This window comes from Tympanuchus pallidicinctus, unplaced genomic scaffold (assembly GCF_026119805.1).
Source record: "Tympanuchus pallidicinctus isolate F22 unplaced genomic scaffold, pur_lepc_1.0 scaffold1, whole genome shotgun sequence".
Taxonomy (NCBI): domain Eukaryota; kingdom Metazoa; phylum Chordata; class Aves; order Galliformes; family Phasianidae; genus Tympanuchus; species Tympanuchus pallidicinctus.
The window spans coordinates 87,023,748-87,041,871 of NW_026294618.1; the positions used below are offsets into that span (position 1 = coordinate 87,023,748).

The 18,124-nt window shown below is 47.5% G+C and overlaps 1 protein-coding gene across 1 annotated transcript; it reads left to right on the forward strand.

The window, feature by feature from the left end:
* The first annotated feature begins 10,657 nt into the window (after positions 1-10,657).
* On the forward strand, positions 10,658-17,669 carry SERTAD4 (SERTA domain containing 4). Its single transcript, XM_052686519.1, is given in 4 exon segments — positions 10,658-10,993; positions 10,995-11,616; positions 11,892-12,007; positions 14,701-17,669. Coding segments are annotated over 4 exon segments (1,782 nt in total). The 5' UTR covers positions 10,658-10,696; the 3' UTR covers positions 15,448-17,669.
* Positions 17,670-18,124: the final 455 nt, after the last annotated feature.

Consider the following 18,124-nt stretch of genomic DNA (forward strand, 5'->3'; position numbering starts at 1 on the left):
TGCTCAGGTGACAATTCTGACTGACTTTGGAAATTGGCTTTACACAGTTCTCTTCTGGGGTTATATATGATTCTTTGTCCTTCCTTGTCCCACATGTATTTCTCAGGAACAGTCACAACTAAAATGCTTCCACATTCTGCAGAAGTAGGCTGAAATACTGGAAGTTAAACATAAAGAAGCACTTTCCATGCGTAACAGTTATAATGTCATTGTGAACCAGCTGAGATCTTCTATTCTACTTCTACTACTTCTATACTACTCTGATATTTGTGTTATCTGTTAGAAAAAAGTTTTCTGGGCTCTTATGGCAGTTCTGCTTTACAGTGTGCCCAGATGCCTGGATATATACGTATATTAATATGTATTAGCAGACATCTCTATCCTAAAACTAGGAAGACTTGGGATAAAGAGTTTGTATTGTTTCTTCCCATTTCTGCAGATGAAAGGAGCATAGCCCAGTGAATCATCTGGATCCACCCTTGTCATCTGTGCACATCCTAGGACTTCTACAAACTGGATGATGTGGCACTTGCTAGTTTTAAGGTTGGCATTTTCAAAAGGCAATATACTTAAAAACAACTTGCCATTCCATATGGCAACTGGTGCATATTTGATAGTTAAGAAACTTCAAGAAGAGCACTTAATGTGTGTCCGTTTTCTTTAGTCAATGTCATAAGTATTTGATAACTCTTGTCAATATGGGAAAAAAAATGGTACAAGACCTACTAAAACATGATTCATGTCAGCTATCAGATATTTCTTTAAAAACTGAGGATTTATGAAGCTGTGAAAACGTGGAAGAAATGAAAGGAATATGTAGTCAATATGGTAATAGTTGTTCACCGTTTCTGAACAGCAGTGTTCTATCCAAAAATCACAACCTAAAAGAGTTAATATACATTATGTATCAAATCCAGCTTGAGCTCCATGTGCGGCACCTTTTAGTCACCTATGTTCCACACAGGTAGCTGAACAGAATTAGGTTAATGCTCATAGTTCCTAAATAGCTTGTTGTGCAGGGGCACATGTTTCAGAGCCAAACTGCATCATATCTATGCAGATGTACCTTCACTTGTCAAAGGCTCTCTCTGAATAGTTGTCTTCATACAGCAAATTCCGCATTAGGTATTATTTGAGAATCTCTTTGAAGTCTCTAGCTACTCGTTTCCCAGAGCTCCTGTGGGAAAGGGCCGTCTCTTATTTTCCTGCTGAAATCTGTAACCTGCATTTTCTCTTTGGTGTTGTTGTTTTTAGAGTCCAGCAGTGCGATTCTAATTTAGTGTTCAATTCACATTAGACGTGTGTTTTACTTGTAAATTACCCTATTTTTCTTAAATCAGTGAGAGCAATAGTAAGGCATTTAGTTACCTGCTTATCATTTTGAGCAGCTGCATTTCAGCGTAGGGGTTCTAAAAAGGCAGATTTGCTATTGGGAATAGTAAGGATAAAAGGAAGCAAGGAAGCCTAAAAATGTACAAATGAAATAAATTATCATCAAGTACGATCACACAACAAATCACTTGGGGTTTAGATAAATGATTTATTATTAAATTCAAAACCTAATAGGTTTGTGTGTTCTGAGTGTAGTTTACAGTGGTTTGTTTTCCACTTAATTAGAAGTCTTACATTTCATCTTATTAATAATGAAAATTCTCTTGTCAAATAGTGTAAAATCATGTTGAACTAATATGTATATTTTAGAGGCAGAATAAATCCCCCCCCCATTGCATTTCATATTATTTCATTGCATTATGCAAAGGGAAAAAAAAAAAAAAAAGATATTCTGCTTTTAATTTTGCTAGGTCAAAATAAGGAAGCTCAATCTTTCATTCATGTTGGAGAAACTCCAGAGCTGTAATGACAATGATTCAATCTCTGTAGCCACTGTTTACAATTAAAGGTTAATTGTAAGCAGGCATCCAGAACACCAGGCCAATTCATCTCAATAAATAATAATATAAAGGATTTTAATCAGTAATTAAAACTGATCCTGTTGTGCCAGTTCTGTTGCAGCAGTGTAACAGTTAAGAAAGGGAACAGGTGCCAATCTACCAAAGGAGATGAGGCTTGTATCTTGTTTGATTATTGGAGCTAGGAACACGTTTTCCATCACGTCACAGCATTTGCACCTGTCTGTGCTGAGACTGAAAATACCAGTAGGCTAAAACACTGGCCACAAACCTTTGCTAATTAATGCTTTACCAGAAAACATCTGGTATTCTTAGGAATACAGGAGATACAGAGCATAGGGACCGCTCATATTTATTAAAAGAGAAAAAGCAACCAACCGTTCAACAGAGCTCCAAAGCAGTCAGCCAGGTTAAGGTCATGAAAGCTCACCCAGATCTAAGTCCTGGGGTCAAATCATCACACCAGCTTGTTGCAGCTTTCTGAGACTCTAAAACACGTAGGAGCATACGTGTCAGGCCAACAGGCTAGGGAACAGCACTAACCATTCAGCCTTCACCATCTGCTCCGTGTACAGCCGAGCTGACAAACGTGATGAGGTAGTTCTGTATGTTTCCTTATTTCCAAGCACATGGTTTCTCTACTGGACTACACAGAAGGTACGCCAGCAGACACAGACTACTGCTATTGACAAAACTGGTTTTATATTGTGAAGTAGCAGCACTTGTTGGGAAATAGTGATCGGGCTGTTTCCAGCCTCTTGAACACACCTTTAAATAAAACAGCATGAGGGCAAAGTGCTATGTGTTGGTCTAAGCACAGGGCAAGAAAGTGGGAATTGCATTTAATTTCCTATTTGATACAGACTGGCTTTGTAGCCTCAGCAGAGACCCTTATTTTGGCCCATCTTGGGCCAAAATGCTTCTTGTCCCTTGTTTTCGTTCCCAAAATTCCAGTTTTCTTCCATGTCACTGATAAATCCAGGCACTGAATGACCTGCTATCGTATGAAATTAATCTGTAAGAGTGATGTGCAGCTTCTGCTAAAAGACAGCGTCTCTAAAGTGTCTCTTCTAAAGAAATTGTAGCATGTGGTACTATATATGGAAGAATGCTTTTCTGTTTGAAGGTACCAAAGATAATGCTGAATACTGGGGTTGTGTGATCTCTTTGGGATTCCCACTACCAGCAAGAGCTGCTGAAGGTTGGGGATGAACCTATCAAGATCTTAAAGTGCAGTTTTCAGTGGGACCAGTCCACCTGTATGACTGCATTGACTGTGGAGGAGTGCTGGTGCCAGCACAGGGAGGGGAGAGAGAGCACAGGGAAGGGTCAGCACTTGGCTAAACATGGCTCTGAAACCACCAATTGAAAAAATCTAGGGATATGGAGGCACTTTACATTGATGACTGTTGCCTGAAAGGAACGTATCCAACCTTTTCTCATCTTATTTCAAAAAAATCTTGCCAAACTTGTTGAAAAGTAAATCCTAGGGGCAGACAGAACTGATTCCAAATAAGTTTGGAACATCACAGAGTATTGTCTTGAAATTGCTATTTAGTTGAGGTATAACTCATCCCTTCATAAAAATCAATTAAAATAGAAAATACATGGGAATGCTGTCATTTAAAATGACGTATTGTCAATGTTGAGTTGGAGGTTCTCCTGAATCTCCAATAACAATCCCTCTTGTTTTCCTCCTTCTGCCCCCAGAATAGAGGTCTCACAGCAGGACTCGTGTGGAGCCCCAGGTTGCCCTGAGGGCTCTGTGCACAGAGTGCTTCTCCCTGTGCCCAGGCCCCAGGAGAGCCCTGTGAGAGGGAGGGTGCTGGTGCATGGACCCACATGGGAGCACCAGCAAGCTGAGAGGTGGTGACTGCTGAAGGCAAGTCTGAAGCAGGCACCTGTGGACAAATGTGCTGGTAACTCACCCATCGCACATCTTGCACTCTGATCTGCTCCTCAGCTTCCTTTCTGGTTGTTCCAGAATTGGATGGATTTTCCAGATGGATTGATCCACCCTTAGGTAAGTGATTCACTGCCAGAAATATTTCAAAGAATTGTTCTTCCCTTAGCGCCCATCCCACCCTCTCTAATTATGCATAACGTCTCGCTGAAAGCCTTCTCAAAAGGTAGACATGCCACATAACATCTATTAGATTGAGAGCCTGAAGACCAGAATACACTTAGACTGTTCATTGTCATTCTGGGCAATCCAAATTAAACATCCCTGGAAAATGCTGCATTCAGAAGAACAAAAGCTGTAGAATGATTCAACAAGTTCACAGTCTATATAACAACTGTGAGGCAAATATTTCTGCCTTGTACTAAGGATGGAAATGTTCTTCTTTACATGAGGGTGGATTTTGAAGCTGTGAACCCAGTGCAGTGGTTTGTACTCAGACCTTCAGCCTTTGTTTGTCTCTGGTGATGCTCTTTGTCAATGGATTTCTCAGTAGGTCACTGTGTATAACTGGTTCAGACACAAGGTGGAGTTATGTTTTTCACTTCAGTGGTTCCTTTTGCAATTGTGTATTGAGTCACTTTACAAGAACTACCTTGTACCTTGTAGGTTAGGTAGCCCTGCACTGATGGCCTTATGCCATCCCTGAGCAAAGCTGGTGTGACGCTGAAGCCTACAGAGCTGTAAGCAACTCAGGCCATTGCTGAGAGCAGTTCAAAGAGGAGACAAATACATTGCTCCTAATTTAATGGGAGAACTTCTAGGAAGATAGTTTCTGAGCTGGAATTTGGCCAGCCTTGAGGTTAAAGAGCTGTCTCTCATATCTCTTATAAAATGTTTTATAGGATCTTTACTGAATGCAAACAATTCTGATTGCGGTTTCATCTCTTCTGCAATGGGGAAGCAGCAAATGCTTGATTCTCTCCAGGAATATACCAGGCTGCCTACTACCTGGCTGGGCACTGAAAAACACACACCCGAAACACCAGGAGCATTTTCTGCACAGCCACGACCTCAATGTGGCTGACCTGTAGGAGGAGTAGCTGCCTCATTTATTAACCCTCATGTGGAGGCCAAGAAACAGCTGCTGAGCAAGTAAAGAAATCCTTAACGAACTGAGGTGAACTACATTGAATTCAAATCTGTTGGGTTTTTCATCCTTTCTTTTTTTTTTTTTTTTTAATCTCACAAATCTTTTGCAGAATAATTTAATTTGAATGGCAGGGGATGCGTACCTCCTGGCATGCAGGTGGGGCTGCAGTGCTGCAGGATGATCGTGGCCATGCTGCTCACACCCATGTGCAGAGCTGCCCAGGTGACACAGGTAAACCTGCTTCTGCTGCCTGGCACCCTGGGAGCAGAACCCAGGTTTACAATCTGCACTCACATTTAGATACGTCATCTTGGGCTTTACTGATTACTTCCTTCATACAGATATATATGAGAAATAAGAGATATTCTGTATTGCCTGGATCAGATCTGGAGAGAAAAAAACACAGCTGTTTAAAAACATATACGCTATATAAACTGAGTAAGAAACTTGCTTTAGTGCCCGCACTGACTCCTGAAATTCCCCAATGCCTTTCCTGTGTACAGACAGAGAGCAGAACCTGGGCAAGTGGTTGATTTTTTCAAGATGACACAGACCTGGAATCCAGCAAAGTCATACTCCTGATTTATATTTTATTTTTGGTACTTATCCTTCACTCTTGGAATAATTCTGCTTTCAGGATAATTTCAGACAACAAATGCAGCCTACAGTTTGACATACTGTGACCCACTCTGGCTCCCAGAACCATTTCTCCTACCAATTTATTTCTCAATTGTTGGCTGTGCTCTTACCTTTTTTTTAACCCATTTTCTGCCCTTTGGATTATGAATTGCAACCTACATATTTTTCTTAAGAACCTCTTACTGATTTACTGTGCTACCCTAAGCAAGGAAATTGTTCTCCCATTGCAATGGAGCTGTAAGAAGCCACTAGCGCTTTTTGAGAGCACAACCACACTCAGGAGGATCATATAATTTACTTTGTAATTGAACGATATATTCCTCAGCATCCAGATTTTTAGCTGTTGGGCTTTCTTTTTTGAGATGATGTACCCTGCAGAGGCTGATGTATTAAATACATGTGGGGTGTGTTTCCCCAGCTCGTAATAATGAACTGCACAAGTCAATTATTAACAGCCAATGACCCTTCCAGCTCAGGGTGATTCCCAGTGGCCTTGTCCAGACCTCTCCCAGGCCTGCAATAGGATTTTGGCTCCACTCCTGGCTGTCCCCAGGTTGGGCTGATGCCTCTCAGTGCCACGCTGTATCCCTCTGGGTTTGTTTCCCTTTGTGCTGACCGGTCCTCAATTTGCCAATATTTTGATATTGCATGAAAACAGTCAATAATTTGAGTTGTACGGTATTAGCTGCTCTATAACACCGCATGTTATCACTTCTATGATTGCTATGTACCTTATCAATGGTATCACAGTAAGAATTACCTTGGTTAAAGAAGAATGAATTCTGATAGAACCAGAATTGGATTCAGCATGCAACAATCCAACACCACGCATCATCCTGCTTGCCCTGAAAGACTCTTAGGACAGATGGAGGCCAAAGTCATGGACTCAGTGAACACCATGGATGGCTCATAGACTACAGGGACGATATTTCTACGTGTATATCACAAAGCAGGAAAGGTGATGGTAATTTTGGGAATGCATGGAAAAGTATGGAACCTGCACGATCCCACTGTGCTGCTGTACTGTCTGAAACAGTCTGGCTCCATGCTAGAGTCCCGTTTGCTTCATCTCAGTTTGGAGTGATTAAATAGGAGTTTGCAAAGGTAATGATCTTTAATCTTTAATCTGAAGGCATTCTCTAAGCAGAACTGAGCTGCAAAGGAATTCCATGTGAAAGATGCAAGTGTGAGAGACGCAAATTTCGTTGCTCTTGTCTACCTAGATTTACATTGCCAAAAACAAAACAAACAAACAAAACCCCAAAAGTAACATGAGAGAGCACTGGAGCCTTTGAACGTGTGCATTACAAGGGATGCAGAGAATGCGTTTATGATTCAAAATCTTAAACGGGTGAGAAATAAATATGCTAAGTAGACTATTCTGTTTGCAGATGGTAATGCTGCCAAGATGCCTCTGCTCAGCTGTCTGATCCTTCAGTGCCTGCTTTCCTGGTTCCTGGGGTCCCTGATTAAGATCTACAAGGTGAGGAGGCTCAGTGTGGTTACCTTTGCACACCTGGGAGGGCAGCTTGGTGGCTGAGCACAGATACTGGAGGCTGCATCCAACACAATGTCAGGGGATTGGGAAAAAAGTAAAAAACAAAACAAAAAAAAAAAACAAAAACAAAAGGGCCCTGCCACCACCATCCACCCTTCACACATACGTCAGAGCTGCTGTGTGGCACGGATGGGAGAAGTTTATTTTGCAATGAGAGGGGTTAGCATTCTGCTAAGGGCTTCTGCAAAGACTGGATCCAATTTTCAGAGCCTGTTGCCAATATTTGTGAGTCATTTCCTTGGAATCCTACCTTTGGTGTTTATTTCCCTTAGAAGGAAACTTGTAAAAGAATAATAATAGCACTCATTCTTCATGGAAAGCAGCGCGGGCTGAGCAGCAGACAGCTTGCTCTTTGTTCCCAAACACTTCTTGTTTGTGCTGTTTACCTTCTTCAGTGGGCAGAAAGTGAAGAAGGTGATACAATTAAGCTCCACAGACACTCAATTTGTGATGCCAGAAGGCAGTGCAGCCAGGAGGCAGCCTTCCTTGGCACCTCTCTGAAAGAAGGAAAGCTGCTCTGGGGCTGGGGAAGCCCCCATGTATAACACTGGGCTCTGCTGCCTCAGCCCAGCCTGAAGCTGTCAGCTCTTCTCTCCACCACCAGGAACCATAACTGCACCCAGCCCCTGTGCAGAGCCAAGTTGTCCCAAAGGTAACCCAGCAGAGGGGCTGTCACTGCAGCAGCAGGAGCAACACTCACCACCAGGATGCTGAAGTGCTCTGCAGACCAAATGGAATATTTGGGGGAAGGTTCAACCTCTACAGCCACACCACCAATATCTGCCTCTGACACTGTGGGCCAACATTATAAGATAGAAGGCATTACTTTTGGAGCAGCCCTCATATAAGGAAAGCTCTTTCTATCAGTACACCATGGAAACCAGAAACAAAGAAAAACAACTATCAAGAAGTCAAATGATTTGTTTTCAGTTTTTTTCTCTGACAATATGCTTGCTAAGAAAATTGGGGAACCTCGACAAATTGGGGCCAAGAGACTCTGAAACATTCCTATGGGAAGAATCATAGAATCCATAGAGCTGGAAGGGACATCTGAAGGCCATCTAGACCAACTGCATTGCAATGAACAGGGACACCACAGCTAGATCAGGTTGCCTAGAATTCAACCTGTAAGAATTAAGAGAAAAAAACATGGGAGTTAGGAATGTTAGAGAAGTATTTGCTTGGAATTCCATATTGAGAAAGAGACATCAGAGCATCTGGGCTCGTATCCTTGAAATTGGGATGGTAGAAATTGAAGATACTTTTGAAACACTTTCATGGGAAGGCCATATCTTGACACTGTTCCTGATGTCAAGTGAATTCCCTTTCAACAGAGCAGTAAGTCCTGCCCCTGAAGAAAAAAATAAAACCCAGTGGATTCCTTGAATTGCCCTGACGTGAAGACTGGAAAGCACAGGCAAGAATGCTGGGGCTGGCACTGGTCTGTATCTCATCTGTACCTTAGGGGGTTGAGGAGCAGCACTACCTCTGCTGGTGCCCAGATGCTGTTCTACCAGTTCAAAACCAGCATGACCCATGAGCTGGATGTTCCAGGTGCTTTCCCACCCACCACGGTGCTGGTCCTTGCTTTCAGAACCCTGATGCAGGGATCGCCTCTGGCTCTCTGCTTCTGCTCACTGTGGTTAGGCCACTGTGGTACACCGTGAGTCCCTGATCCCACAGCTTCGTTCACAGCACTGCTGTGACTCCACGTATACCCACATGAACAACGAGCATTTTAATCCAGGCCCTTTAATCTGCCAGCTCTGTGACTTCCTCCTCCTCAAAATTCTGGCACATCAAGGCACGCTGTCCATGTACTCCCAACATCCGCCTGCCATCCAGTGCTGCAATCAGAATCTGTCCTCTCTCCTCAGGACAAGAGCAGTCATCCTAAGTCCATTCTCCATCCTTGATGTCACAGACCAGCAGCATCATCCTAACAGGTATTTCATATTTGTTGGTTTTTTTTCTAGAGGCATTCTGGATGTGCATAAAAAGCCCTTTTCACTGCCATCCCATCAGGCTTGTTATATGTGAATGGCATCATTACAGCTCTCTCATTAACATCACAATGGCTGCAAAGGAACACCCCAGCGAGTGGAGTAGAGCAGTGGCTGGGAGTAGTCCCACTGTGCAGTTGTGTGCTTGTGAAGCTGTGCACTGTGAAGTTCAACCTTGGGGCTGCTGTAATGTCTTGGCGTGTCAGAATGGCAGCAGAGGTGGTGGCAGCGGGTGCTCACTGTGCTGCTGCAGCCATGTGAGGCACCCAAATGGCTTTCCAGAATGGGACAAAGGCCCAAGTGTTGGCCTTTCACTGTGATTTTGTGTGGCGAATGCATTGTATGCACCAATGTGGATCTTTCACCCTTTATTTCCAGTGGTGTTAATGGCAATGGAACAATGCGTGTGCTGTTCTGCACAGTCTCACTGAGTTGAATAGGATTTGGGATGGAGTCCCTCTATTGCCTACAATGACGTAACCCAAAGGGGATGGGTTGATGGGGGCACGATGGGCTCTGGCTCTGCTTGCAGCCCTGATCCCCACGTGCTTTGGCTGAAGCACTCAGAAGGGGCTGAGAGTTCAGCCCCTGGCCCAGCATCACCCTGGCATCACTCTGACCTTCCCACATGGCCACAAGCAGCTGGAGACTGGCTCTTCTGGAAGCCCAGTGGGCATATGGAGCCCTGGGGAAGGCTGCTGCTCTGCCCGTCTGCAATTCCTTGGCTACAAAATGGGGCTCCTTTTGTAGCCAAGTGGCTTTGCAGAGCATACCAGCTCGCTTTGGGATTTGGGCTTTATATTTTTTCCTCCTCGGGAAGCTCTGTTCTTTATGCCTTGTTTCTGTTCCATCTGAGCGCGTGGCAAATTCACAGGGCAGGCAGCTGTCAGCGGGAGGTGGCTGCCCCGCCTCGGTTCCTGCTGTGCACAGCAGAAGCAGCCCGGCTGCTCTCCAGGCTGTCCGGAGCAGCCTCTTCTTCAAGACAAATCAGCAGAGCTGTGCAGAGGGCACCCCAACACTTCCTTCCTCCCTTCCTTCCCTCCCGTGTGTCTTTTGAAGCACAGAAGCACCCACTGGCGATGAGACATGTAATAGAAGGCACAGCCAAAATTCTTGACTCTGATTTCATTCTCATAAAACAATCCCACAAAGGGATGCTGAACCCATCCAGAGGAGGTATCCTGACCTCTCCCTGGTGCAGCGATCAGCTGCCTCCAGCCCTTATTCCTAGAGGGCGAGTGCTGGATTTCAACGGCTCCCTGTGTGCAACTCCTTGCGCAGACTGAGGAGAGGAGCCCACGGGTGCTTCTAACGGCAGCAGAACCCTTTGGAACAAGAAACACGCGGCCGCTCGGCGGCTCTCAGCAGCTCTCTTGGCCCCGCTTTCAGCCAACGGAGTCAGCCAGCGCTCTTCGTGCCAGCACTCCGCCGGGAACAGAAGGTGCGAGGGGTGCGAGGCCCACGCTGCGCACCGGAGCTGCTCATGGGCTCCCCGTCCCCGCGTCCGCTGTTCTTCGCCCAAGGCACGGCCCGATGGCGGCAGATGCGTTCCCCTCTCTCACCGCGGTGCGTTTCCTGGAGCCGCCCGCGGGGTACTGCCACCTGCGCGGCCCCGTCCCGCCGCGGGGGGCCGAGAGGAGAAGGAAGAAGAAGAGGAGGAGGAGGAGGGGAAGGGCCGCGCCCGGCTCATTGTTCCGCGGCCGCGCTCAGCCCTCGGCCCCGCGCGAAGTTCGCTCTGCAGCCGCCCCCGCCCCGCCCCGCCCGGGCCGCCCCCCCGGGGCCGCCAGCGGCGGCGCGGAGCCGCAGCCAATTTGGTGCCTGTGTTTTGCCTTGGAGGCAGAGCCAGCGCGGCCCGAGCGGGGCGAGTGGAAACAACTGCTGGAGTCTGTGCTCCTCTCCACTGGGAGGGAGGGAGGTTGGGAGGGAGGGAAGAAGGGAGGGAGGCAGAGAGGGAGGGAGGCAGAAAGGAAGAAAGAAACGCGATCCCCGCCGCTCCGCGCCCTCCCGCACGCCACAACACACGCACCCAACCCGCGTCCGTCGGTGCCGGCGCGCCGTGCCAGCCGCAGCGGCGGAGGATGGGCAGCGACTGAGCGGGTCCGCGCCGCCGGTGAGCGCCGCCGGGGCAGGGCGGGGGCGGCGGAGCGGGGCTGGGAGCGGCGGGAGGGGGCTTGGGGCGTGCGTCTGTCTGACATCCGCCGGTAGATGCCTGCCGCGGGGTCGAGGCGGCCAGGAGGAGGGGTGCCGGGGCGCTCACCGCGCTGCTTCCTTGCAGGAGCCGGCGCCCGCCATGACCCTGGTGCTGCCCATGCAGCGGCTGGGCCGCCCCAGCGCCGCCGAGGGAACCGCCGACCTCGCCGCCTACCGCGCCCTCTGGGAGCCGCCCGCCTGCGGCCGCCCCGGCCCCACCGCCCCCGGCCCCGCTCCGGTCGCCGCCGGTCCCCCCGCCGCAGGTAGGCGCCGCCGGGCGGGCAGCGGGCGGCGGGGAGCGGGGCGGCCCCGCGCAGGTGCGGCCGGGCCGGAGCGGGGCTGCGAGTCGCCCCGAGGGCGGGGAGAGGCCGCGAGATGCGCGAGGTCCGCGGGGCGGGCGGAGGAGCGCCGCGTCCGGTGGGCGATGCTGCGGGGAGACGTGGCGCGGCCGCGGCGAGAGGGGAAACGGAAAGTGTTTTGTTTGGAGAACCTCCGTCAAACTGCATGTCATTTGTCGTGTCTGATTTATTGCCCGCAGGATCGCATTACAGGGGAATTTCAAATCCTGCAGCGGCATCCAAGATCGCATACTTTAAAAGGAAATATGTGGAAGAAGAGGATTTTCACCCGCCGCTCAGCAGCTGCGCGCACAAAGTACGTTTCCCAAGAGCCGCTATTTTTACCCCGCGCACCGGGCTGGGACGCGCCTGCAGCCTGCACGCAGGCAGGTGGCCGTCACTCGCTGTGCGCTCCGTGCTGCGGGCATCGCGCTGCCCGGGGAGCGAAGGCAGCCGTCTGAGCCTAAAAGCTCAGCTAACTTTTTTCCCCAGATTCTTTTGTTCCTAGGCAGTTCATCCCATGCGTACAGAAGTAGGGCTGGAACGCCAGTCGTGAGAAGCGGAGCAAATAGGGCCCTGCTTCCTTATGCATCCCACGCCTTCCCCTGGGGAGGACACTCAGCAGGTTCCCTGTGGGCTGCAGATGAGCAGAGGGCTTGGCAGGCAGCGCCGCACCTTCCATGGTTAATCCTGTTTGTTAAAAAGCCAATGATTCCGAAAGAACAGAATAGTAAGGAAAAGAGTTTTTTATTTATTTTTTAACAAAAGCCATCAAGGGAGGGATTACAGCAAACACTTCCCAGGCCAGTGAGTACCTAAACTGAAATCAGACTTTTTGGTGGGAGGTTTTGTGCTGGTATTGGTAAGGAGCTGAGCACAGGGGTGGGGTGCTTGGGGACAGTGCAGACGTTGGGGCACCCCGAGGCCTTGCACCCAAGGTACCTCAGCACAGCCATGCGCTAAAGCTTTTCCAGCACCTCTGCTGCGTCCCAGAGGCAGCTTGAGTGGAGCAGGTCTTGCCAGTGCCCAGTGCCTGCCAGGACAGCGTGTAGGGCCTTCATGGGCCTCATGGTGAGGAGGTATGGGTGGTGCTTCCCACATGCCTCAGGGCAGCCGAAGGAATTTCCAGCTACAGATAGCACTGGCTGGGAATGAGCCTTCAGCCGGGAGGTGGAGCAGAACACTTTGTCTGCTTCCGGGATGATGTGCACCTAGCATGGAGGGTGTTAAAAGATGCCCTCTCCCACATGTTGCACCGATCTCTGTGTTCCACCAGCTTTGTTCTTGGGTAGTTGTTGGGTTCTGTATGGTGAAGAGGAGGAATGGTTGGTTACCTGTCCTCTTCTGGTAGTATATAGTACTTGGACATGGACCTGCTGGAGTGCATCTGGAGGAGAACTGATCCAAGGGATGGAAGCACCCCTATGAGGACAGGCTGAGAGTTGGAACTGTTCAGCCTGGAGAAGAGAAGGCTCCGGGGAGACCTGATAGCAGCCTTTCAGTATCTAAAGAAGGGTCATAAGAAAGAAGGGGACAGACTCTTTAACAGGGCCTGCTGTGACAGGGCAAGGGGAAGTGGTTTCAAACTAAAAGCAGGGAAATTTAGATCAGACATAGGGAAGAATTTTTTACAGTCAGGCTGATGAGGCACTGACTGTTGCCCAGAGAGGTAGTGGATGTCCCATTCCTGGAGACACTCAAGGTCAGGCTGGGGGGGCTCTGAGCATTTGATTGAGCTGTAGGTGTCCCTGTTCAGTGCAGGGGAGTTGACCTCGATGGCCATTAAGGGTCCCTTCCAACTTCAATGATTCTACCATTCTGTGATTCTACTATAGCACGTTAACCTTTAGGCTTAATATTTAGAAAATTACTGTCAAACAAAGAAGAGTTTCAGCTGCAAACTTGCTTGCTTGGAAGCAGGGCCAATTTTTGCTTTTACGAGATACTTTGCTGCTTCTGAGCCCTGCAGACAGGACCAGGCTGTGGAAAGAGCTGCAGGGCTGGGAGAGTTGAATGGATGTGAAAAGCAGCTGTGCTCTGAGCGCTTTCAGTCCTCATAGCTACGACTTCCACTCTGCAAAAATGCTGTAACCATGTGGGAAAGGGAAGAATGAGCAAGCCACAGATGGGGGGGGGGGGGTTAGAGCAGCCTGTCTTTGTGCTGTGCTTCTCTCCTCCTACACAAACCAAATTATTACTAAAAATGAAAATTAGTTAATGCTGCATACAGTAGCGTGTGTTGCCCCCTCTCTGTTTTGATTCCCGGGGCAGCAACTGCAGTGTGGAGCAGGGGCCCCCCAGGGCAGTAACCTGCTCCTGCTGCCAGTGCTTGGAAAGCGAGCCCTCGTGGGACTGCAGCAGGGGGAACCGATCTGTGGGCTCCTGGCCAGGATCCCTGCAAATCCCCGTCCTCTCTTTGTTTCCTGACCTTGTCCCTGCCTCCCCGCATTCCCACCGGTCCCATGGAGTGCGCGGTGTCGTGCACGGGCCAACAGCTGCTCTCCAGATGCTGCGATGCTTTGAGATGGTTTCTCCCTGCCTCCCTGTGTGTGTTCCTATATGTGAGAGCGGCAAGCGAGGGCTTGGCAAATGGAGACCTCCTCACCGAGGGCCCCTTCCACCAGCACTGGGTGAAATGTTCTGGCACTCATTGCTGGCTGCATCCTGCAAAGCTTTGCCTCTCCTTGCTGCAAAGAGGCTGCAGGAAGAACCTGCGCCTGGCTTCAGGGCTTGGTGGGAGCCCCACAGTGGATGGGACTGGGTCCGTTCACATCAAAGAGCCCCCATCACCAAAGCAAAACAGTATGACAATTTTGTTTAACCCCAAATGCTGAGAAAAAAAACACGTTCGACATGGGTGTGCAGCATGGGAAGCTGGTTTTAGTTGCCTGAGGAGGAGAAGGAGAAAGGCAGTGGCATAGAATGAATACCCTGCTTCATTTTCTTTCTCTTGCCTGGAGCAAAGCCGGTTGACTTCAGTTCTGTATCTTCTGTCCTTTGTATTTTCAGACAATCTCAGTGTTTGAGGAACGAGCCCATATTCTTTACATGTCTTTGGAAAAGCTGAAGTTCATTGACGATCCTGAAGTCTACCTGCGGAGATCCGTCCTCATCAACAATTTAATGAAGCGAATCCATGGAGAAATCATCATGCAGAACAACTGGTGCTTCTCCGCATGCTCCTTTGGGGCTGCCTCGCCGCAGGAGTGGTTCGTGCCCCAGGACTGCCCCTACCGAAAGCGTCTTCGGATGGCCAAGGAGGAGTATGAGAAGCTCCACACATGCTGCTTCTATCAAGAATGCGGCAGTCACTACTTGAACCTTCCCTACTCGGTCAGTGCCAGCACAGAAAATACTTCTTCCTCCTCTCCCTCCTCCTCTTCATCCCCCATTTCATTGCCGAGCTGTTCTCAGCAGGTGGATTATGACATTGGCAGTGCCCCTTCTTACAGGAGTGACGAGCAGATACCTGCAAGTGAAATATTTGTCACTAATGCCAGGCCTCATGCTAATCAGGACAAGGCCAAATTCACTGACGAGAAGGGCTGCGAAGAACCTGAACGAGACAACGTGCCCCTAAACTGTGAACCTGTACGAGGCACTCATGCTTTTGAATGTAAAGGCAAATTTTATGACTATTTTGAGACTGGGTGTAATGACAAGAGTGATGTAAGCGAATCTTGGAAAAAATCCTTACGGAAAAAAGAATCTTTACCAAGTAATAAAATGTGCTGCAGCAAAGGAAGTAAAATATGAGGCATCTTTCTTGCTCCGTCGAAGCATGTGCGCTTGTCTATCAAATTTTTATTTTGAATGGATTTTTTATAGTTTTCTACAAACGATACAATCACGCCACAAACAGTAGAGTAGTTTTAAATGACTGGGGAGCAGATTGCGTAGCACGGTGCTCTGATCTGCATCAGCGGGCTATTTATAAGTGTGGAGACTTCATAAAGAACACAGTTGTGTCGCCACTTAGCGCTGTAGTCTGTGCAGCTATGGTGTAGCTTTTGTTGCTGAAAATACCAATCAGCCAGATGGGGAAAACGTATTGTTGTATACATCGCCGCCCCCAAGAAGTCTGCCATTAATTAAGAAGAACCTCCATTATGTTTACGAAGGAATTAGAAGTCTGGTAAACAAATTGATGCTACCAGCAAGGGCGATGTGCTCCCTCCGACCCGGTGTTTGCTCTGACAAAGGACTGGCTACGGGGACTGGGTTATAAACCGTCCTTACGCGTTGTACTGATACTTCTGAACTCCTGGATTCAGCGTCTTGTTCAACTGACAAAATGGGACATAGCATAAGGAAATAACCTGTTTGTGAGATCTTAACCAGAAACACAACATGCAACTCAAGCACTTGCGCGTTGTCACCTTGGCCGTAGTAAACTAGTGGCGCTTGTTCTCCAGGGCAGGTTTTTTTTTTGGTGCCTTACTTTTTGTCTTAATTTTTGCCAGCGTGAAAATTAAGTATAAATCAGTGATACAGCAGGGATTTAACCTAAGCAGAAGAAAAAAAAGCACAGGGTGGATCAACATTATTAGAAACCTTTAACCTTTGAAGTACTGAGTTCAACTTCCTATTCAAACATCTCTGTTCTTCCTTTTTGATGCTCAATTGCTTTTTGATTTGCCATCCTTAGGAAGGGATTTAAGAAACAATAGAGAGATGTCTCTTGTAAACAAGCATTCGATGCTTGAGTGTTTCTATGGCAACTGTCTGTTGCTGGGGCTCTTTTTTTTCCCTCTTCGTATAATGAAGTTCATGAACCAGTGGCATGTTTTATACTTTATTCTGTTTCGCATAATTTCTCTCTTTTAGATTGCAAAAGCATGCGGGAGTTTTATATTACTTTTGCTGTTGATTTGAAAAAAGTCAACAAAAGAAAACAGAAAGCACAATGTTAATTAGTCAGTAATGTGGCGATAAACATGATTTTATCTGAATGAATGTAAGGCTTTTAATTTTAAAAAAGAACATTTTGGAGAAATGAGCTGAGGTTTCTGTGGCTAAGGACAACATTTAGTCATCCCTAGGTAGACTGTTTGCAGAACTGTGCTGTTGAAAATGCCCAGAAGACATTACCAGGATTGGAGTGAGCATTGTGAGTCCTAGATGTACCAAATTAATTAGTTCCCACAGTCTCCTTAACAACTGGCAGGATGTGCTCAGCAAAATAGCCACATCCAAGCCATGGCGGGCTCATAATAGCTGCCTGTTCCCACAGCATCATGCGTCCAAGTGGCGTCTTCCCTTCTTGGTTCATGTCCAGAGGGCAAGATCCACCACAGTGCAGAGACCTCTGGGCTGTGATTTTTTAGGACAGCATGCACACCTCGCTGTCACATTTACAGTCTGGGCAGCTTTCATGAGTGAGTGCAGTGGTGACAGGGAACATGGTCCCTGCTTCCGAGCCAGGTGACCATAGGGAAACGTTGAAGACGTCTTACCACTGTTACAACCTTTGTGTTGGCTGCGTGAATGGGAACTGACAAGTTTGTAAGGGTCATCGTTGTGAAGAATGAGAGTCTAAATCTCACCTGATTTCTCCAAGACAAAAGCTTTTTTATTAATAATAATAATATTAAATATAGATCTCATTCATACAGTGTATGAGTAGGATCATCATTTAGACATTTGTCCACATGGACCAATTTTTAAAAAAAAACTGATTTTTCTTGTGTTATATCCAGATAGTCCAGTAATGTCTGCTCTTTTCCAATATTTGATAAACACTTGATGTTTTAAGCTTAAATATTAGATGCTTGTATACTAATGTGTTGTTGTAGTAAAGTGAGATTTCCTTGATATATATTTATTAAAATGACCAAAATTCATTTTAATTTTACATCTCCAATGGCTACTGGATCCTTTCCCTGTGCTCCCCTCCCTTGCCCAAGGAAATCCCATTAATCCCATTGGAGCACTACTCCAGTGCTGAAGAGGTTACACTGTGGTTGACATCCACTCCTGTAGTGGAGGCCAGGATGGAGCTCAGCATCACCAGGTCTCAGAGACCTTTAGGACAGGCTGAAGGTGCACAAGGAAGCAATAGGCTGCTCTGTGTTTAGCCAAACACAGCCCAAGGCAGAAATTGGCTAACAGTTTGCGGAGGGCTGAAAGCTTTTTGACTGGAAGAGCAGCTTGATCTTCAAGAGGAAGCCCACACATACAAGGTATGGCAGTTTTTGGGTTGAATTTGCACCAGCTGAAGTGACATGAACTGACCACTGTAATAGCTCCTTCAGTTCCAGGCTCATGTAGAAATGAATCCATCATATCTCTGGGCAGTCCTGCTGAGTGTCATCAAGCTCTGTAAGGGGTGAAATATCTCATTTCAGAAGGTCAGCCTAAAGTTAGGTGATCTTTCTGTCTTCTCCAGAGCCTGCCTCACAAAAATACTGAATGTGCTGCATTGCACTCAGCA